General features: G+C 48.1%; 1 protein-coding gene across 2 annotated transcripts in view; it reads right to left on the bottom strand.

Annotated features, from left to right (window-relative positions):
• Positions 1-5,210, bottom strand: part of TXK (TXK tyrosine kinase) — a 67,987-nt gene extending 62,777 nt beyond the window's left edge. The window contains exon 1 of one of the 2 annotated variants that reach the window (XM_084972023.1): positions 4,478-5,210. Coding sequence is in view for 1 of the 2 variants with exons in the window: in XM_013978653.3 (XP_013834107.1) it covers positions 4,478-4,565 (88 nt within the window). In the remaining variant the exon portion in view is untranslated. The remainder of the gene's footprint in view (positions 1-4,477) is intronic. The other variant, XM_013978653.3, reaches the window with a different exon arrangement.
• Between the last annotated feature and the right edge of the window lie 790 nt (positions 5,211-6,000).

The following is a 6,000-nucleotide window of genomic DNA, read 5'->3' on the forward strand; positions in this document are numbered from 1 at the left end:
CGTGCACACAAGTCCGCCACCCCCAGGTCTCAGAGCGGTGTTTCATAGAAGACGGTGGTGTGTGAGCTCCAAGTTCAAGAGGACCTCGAAGACATCACACCACGACCTCAGGCCAGCTTGGGACATGCGTGCTCAGCCACCAGACCTACTGGCAGCCAGCAAGCACTGTGCTGAGCTCCCCCGCCCCACCCCTGAGGACAAGAAGGTGACAGATGTGGGCTGGCGGGCTTCGTTATGCAAAAAAGACTTCTGCAGGTCAAACAGAGAGGCGGGGCGGTGCAGTTCTAGACGTAATGGCAGTTAGCATGACTGCTCCAGGTTTTCGGCAGTTGCAGGATCAAAATGAAGTGATTTAGAAACAAAAGGAAAGACACACACCTTAGTGTCCATAGTAACACTGAACCTACTTTGGAGAAAGAGGACCAACTCCAGCCTGAGGCAAAGCAGTGGGAAACGTGGCCACGTCTGTTTTTGGCCCGTGGCTCACCTGGTTTTGCCGTGGAATCAGGTACCTAGAGTGGGAAACAAATTTGCTCCAAACCTAGAGGCAGAAAATATTTACGATCTCACAGTTTCTGTGGGTCTGGAGTCCAAGCCCAGCTCAGTCAGGCGCCTCTGAATCCAGCTGAGAGGTTTGTGAAACTCATGAAATTATAGTCCAGCTGAGTCAGCCTGACCGGGAGAGTCCACTTCCAAGTTCATGGGCACTGGCCTCGCTGCTGAGATTTCCTTGTGATGGGCTCCTCCGCAGGCTGCCTGAGAAGGAATGCTCGTGGCAAGGCCGCAGGTTACCCAAGGCAGGGGGCCTGGGAGCACTGAGACAGAAGCCATGGACTGTGGTCCCCTAATCTCCAGGTCACACTCCATGCATCCCTTTACCATGTTCCGTTCATACTCAAGGAGAGGGTTGTGTAGGGCTGTGAACAGCAGGAGGGGGACAATACCAGGGCCACCTTTGAGAAAGGTGGCTCAGCCACCTCCTTATCTTCATCTTCATTGTAAAAGAAGTAACAGAAGGAGTTCCCATTGTGGCTCAGCGGAAACGAATCTGACTAGCATCCATGAGGACACAGGCTCGATCCCTGGCCTCACTCAGTGGGTTGAGGATCTGGCGTTGCCGTGAAAAAACTGTGGTGTAGGTCACAGATGCGGCTCAGATCTGATGTTGCTTCAGCTGAGGCATAGGCCAGCGGCTACAGCTCCGATTTGACCCCTAGCCTGGGAACCTCCATATGCCTCGGGTGTGGCCCTAAAACAAACAAACAGAAGAGGTTGGTGTGGAACTCAAACACAATAAGGAAGAAGAGGAGGCTTTGAAAGCAGAGGCCCGAGAAGGCAGTGTGGTCAAGGGATCTGTAGACTGGAGTTTGGCACCTGCCGTCTGCCGCTACATGGATTCATGAGCCACTACAGCTGCTGACCCCTGTAGGTCCCCCTGAGTAGAGGAGCTCAGGGTGGAGACCAGGAGTGAGGTACTCTGTGCGCTTGGGAAACTGGAAAAACAGGTCTTCAGATAGTTAGATATTTGCAGGAGAAGATTTTATGAGCCCAAGTCTTACATCTCTTCATATCTAGAAAAACACTACAATTATTCACGGTGATGGCTGCTCCTTGTGCGTAGTAGGAACCTTCATGAGTCCAGCAGCAAACTTTTGAAAAACGTGTGCACGGCTCTACATACCTCCCCCTTCACCTTTATCACACACATCCTGATATTTCCTCCTTTCCTCTTTGAGGGGGTATTGCGGAGTGGTCTGATATACCACCGCCAGGCTGTAGTAAAATCAACAAAACAAAGGATCTTAGATCATCTGAGAACGTAGCCATCTCCAAGGGCGAGCCCGCGAGTCCTGAGAGAACTCGGGGAAAGAAATAAGAATACTTGTCATCTAGCAGCTATCAGACTGCAGCCACTCCGAGCACTGAGCCCTGAGCAAACTCAGGCTGTGAAAACGCAAGAGACGGGCCCTGAGGACTGAAGTGCATGTCAAAGGAATGACTTCAGTGAGCCAGAGCTTTGCATCTTCCCATAGAAAGGTGCTGAATTCCTTAATTCAGGAAGCTGGCTTTCTGTTTGCAGCAGGAACTCTTTTGTTCCCAGTACCTGCCCTTTGTTGCAAAACTCCTAGAAATCCTAACAACTCACTCACCTCCCCCATCTCCTCCTCCTCCTCTTCCTCCTCCTCGGAGTGGTTTTCTCAGGGTAATCTGAGATGCTGTCTCCCAGCCCTAAACCCTAATTTTATCTTTTTTTTTTAAGGCTATACCCAAGGCATATGGAGGTTCCCAGGCTAGAGGTTGAATCGGAGCTACAGCTGCCGGTCTACGCCACAGCCACAGTCACAGCCACAGCCACAGCCACAGGGGATCTGAGCCGGGTCTGTGACCTACCTCACAGCTCACAGCAATGCAGGGTCCCAGCCGTGTCTGTGACATACACCACAGCTCATGGCAATGCCAGATCCTTAACCCACTGAGCGAAGCCAGGGATCAAACTCAAGTCCTCATGGACACTAGTTGGGTTTCTTAACCACTGAGCCACGACGAGAACTTCCTAAGTCCAAATTTTGCCCCAAATAAAACTTAGCTCTCAACTTTTAGGCTGTGCATTCTTAGCTTACCTTCCAGACCCAGTGATGGAGATGAGTCCAAAAAACTGCATTTTAACAGTATCCTAGCCACGCTTCGGGCACACTAAGACTTACAAGCCAGTTAATTATTATTTGTCCTTCTACTTCATTCATTGGGAAGAAACGATGGAGAAATCAGGAGGGGAGGGAGGTGGTCAGCTTTTCGAGCCCCCCAGCACTTCTCCCTGGGCCCCATCCCCTAAATGATTCTCCCAGGTGGGGTCTGTTCTCAGAGCAGCTGTAAGTTGGGAGAGATGACCAGTTGTGTTTCACAACCTGACCTTCCCTGGAGCAGTCCCCTGGCACCTCCCACAGGCTCTGCCCACCAGTCAGTACCATCAACATCTCACATGCCACAGTGATCTCCTCCTGCCTTGCCACAGCCTGCGAGGCCAGACTTCTATGACAGCCCTTACAACAACCAAGGTATTTCCCAAATGACTCTAGCTGGGCAAACACCTATAAATGTTTTTGCATTAATGCACCGTGGGGCACCTCCTGGCTTTCTCTTGTCAACAGTAAACACTCACTGTTTCACCCAGAAGGAAACGGAGCCACATCTAAGTGCAATTTATGGCAGAAAGCAAACGAGTGATACTTAGCACTGAGTCAAATTATCAGAAGCTGGAAGGGACAGTGAGAGTTCATTAAGCCCCCACCCTTCCGGGCCAGAGAGAATGATGCTCAAAATCTCCCCACTAAGAGGTGGTCTCTTATTCAGTTCTTTGGGCAATCTAATCCTTGTCTCAATCCTCACCTTTACTTATTTTATATATAGCTGAATCCTTCCTGTCATCATTTACAGCCTTTTCTCTAGCTCTGACCTCAGGAGTTGGCTTTTCATGGAAAGGTTCTTATTATTAAGTCACTGCTCATCTTTGTTCTTATTAAGTCCTGCTGTTGGAGTATGGGCGGACAGGGCTTGCTGTGTCTTAGCTCTTTCTGCTCGGTTTGCCTTATATTTCTGTTTACAGGCAGCCCTATCTTTATTCATGTGTGGATCCAGAGTGTAAGCTCTAATTCAGGCAAGTACAAGTGGAAGAGCCTGCTTTATTTTTTGCAATAAATAAAAATTGGGTCTGATGAGGTGGTGAGGCTTAAACAGATGACATTTAAAAATTGCAATAAATTTTCCCTAACGCCACTTAAAAATCAGAACTGCAAAAACTTTTCTCAGCTGGCCTTGATGGCTTTAGTCTGACATGACTGAGCTTTGATGAAGCTTGGTCCCAGCGAGTCATTCAGAATTAGAATCAGTCTTTTTCTTCCCAATTTTAACTTATTTGCACGATAAAGCTCTCTGAATCACAGAGGTACACTGATAAGCATTTCTAAAAATTGTACAGGTGACTGAAGAGTCTTCCAAAGCAGCTCCAAAATTAAGCTCATGAAGGACCTGTCATGTTTAACGCATTGTTTCTCTATAAGATCTTGCTGCTGGGTTGGCCAAAAGAGTCCCCATTGTGCAGGTGGGGACCTGCTATAAAAGAAGTCACCAAAGGTGACCCACTAAGGTCGCAGCACATTCCCAACGAGAACTTGGTCTCCAAGACTTCCGCCCTCAGTTCTTTATATGAAATATTCTAAATACAAATCTTTTCCGATAGATCGCATTTCTATATACAAGTAGATTTAAGGGCACTATATCTCATTGTATCGTGCGTTCTTAATGCTGACCCTTTTCTAAAAGGACATCCCCACTATGTATGGTTCTTTCAATAACAATCAAAACCCTGTCGCAACATCTGGGGAAATGATCTTCCAAGTTTCATCATTTCTGGCATTCAAGAGTCAGCGCTGTGCCCAGAAGAAGCCCAGAAGATCAAGCACGGGGCCGCCTTACTTACAGGTGGAGAGAATCATGGCTGCACTTGCGCGGGGAGCAGACAGAACAGCCCTCAGGTCTTCGGCGGCGCTCCCGTCACAAAAACACATCTTTTAACTGAAATCATAGCTCGCCCAAGATGTTTCTCATGGGCCAAGTTAACCCCACCTATTTTCCTGTTCTGAAAACCTCAGAGAAGTGTGTGAATGGCAGCCCGATGGCCTATTTAAGAGGTAAACGCAGTAATCTCCATCCAGATCTCTGAAGGCAGCAGCTAGCAGGCTCCTCATTCCCAACTGTGTGGGTGACTCCAGCAACACCGTTTTCAAGAAATCACCAGATTTTGGTCAAAAGGGACCTTAAAAAAAAGAGCATGAATTCAAAGTGCTCTCTCTGGACCGAGAAGGAAACGGAGGCACAGATAGGTTAAGAGACGCAGTTAGCGGCAGAGACAGAAGTCGATGCTAGGTTTGGAATCGGCAAGTCTAGAATGCTCTGTCTTCCCACCCTCCTGTCCCCCCACCCAGCAGTAACACTTTAGGCATCATAGGAGAAAAGTTTGCTGGGGAGGGCGGGGAGGAGGGAGGACCAATCCATCCCCAGGTGACAGGGGCGTGGCCGAGAAATACAAAACAACATTATCAACAATAAAAATACACATAGGAGTTTCACTTCATCCCACTGAAAAATAACCAGAAAGTAACGAAAACTAAAGGCAACAGCTGTACTGAAGACACAGCAGATTCACAGTGCCCTTCCTACTTCCTGCCTTATTGATTAAGATCTCTTTTAAGCACTCTGGGTGGATACTATTTTTACTTCTCCTTTTGCCATAGCAATGGTTTTATACAAACACTTTTTTTCAGGTCCCAGTGAAATATTTGAAGATGTTTGAAGAAAATGTTTCCAAACATTGCCAGGAAACATCTGATCTTGTTTTCCCATCAAAAGTATATATAACTGGACTTGCCTGGTGGTCTAGCGGTTAACAATCCAACTTTGTCACTGCTGTGGCTCACGTTGCTGCTGTGGTGCGAGTACGATCCTTGGCCTAGAACTCCCACAGGCTATGGGTGGTGTCCAAAAAAAAAAAAAAAAGTATAGGTAGGAGTTCCTGTTGTGGCTCAGCAGTGATGAACCCGACTCGTATCCCATGAGGATGTGGGTTCCATCCCTGGCCTCGTTCAGTGGGTTAAGGATCCGGCATTGCTGCCAGCTGTGGTGTAATTTGCAGATTCGGGTGGGATCTGGCGTTGCCATGAGCTGAGGCATAGGCCAGCAGCTGCAGCTCCAATTCAACCCCTAGCCTGGGAACTTCCATGTGCTGTAGGTGCAGCCCTAAGAAGCAAAAAAAAAAAAAAAAAAAAAAAATTAAAGGTAACTGTTAGGTCAAGGGCTATGCTTTCTCCTCTCTCTTCAAAGCCTCCAGCACTTTAAACAGGGTCCCAAGGTTGGAAGGGAAGGATGGTTGGAGGAGCGGGAGGCGTCAAGGTGATGGAGGGAGGGAAGGAGAAAAGTAGGACAATGACAGCAGGACACAGCTCG

This window comes from Sus scrofa, chromosome 8 (genome assembly GCF_054392235.1).
Source record: "Sus scrofa isolate SSC_HxYL_T2T_F1_AM1 chromosome 8, Sscrofa_HxYL_maternal_Yorkshire_Landrace_v2.0, whole genome shotgun sequence".
Taxonomy (NCBI): domain Eukaryota; kingdom Metazoa; phylum Chordata; class Mammalia; order Artiodactyla; family Suidae; genus Sus; species Sus scrofa.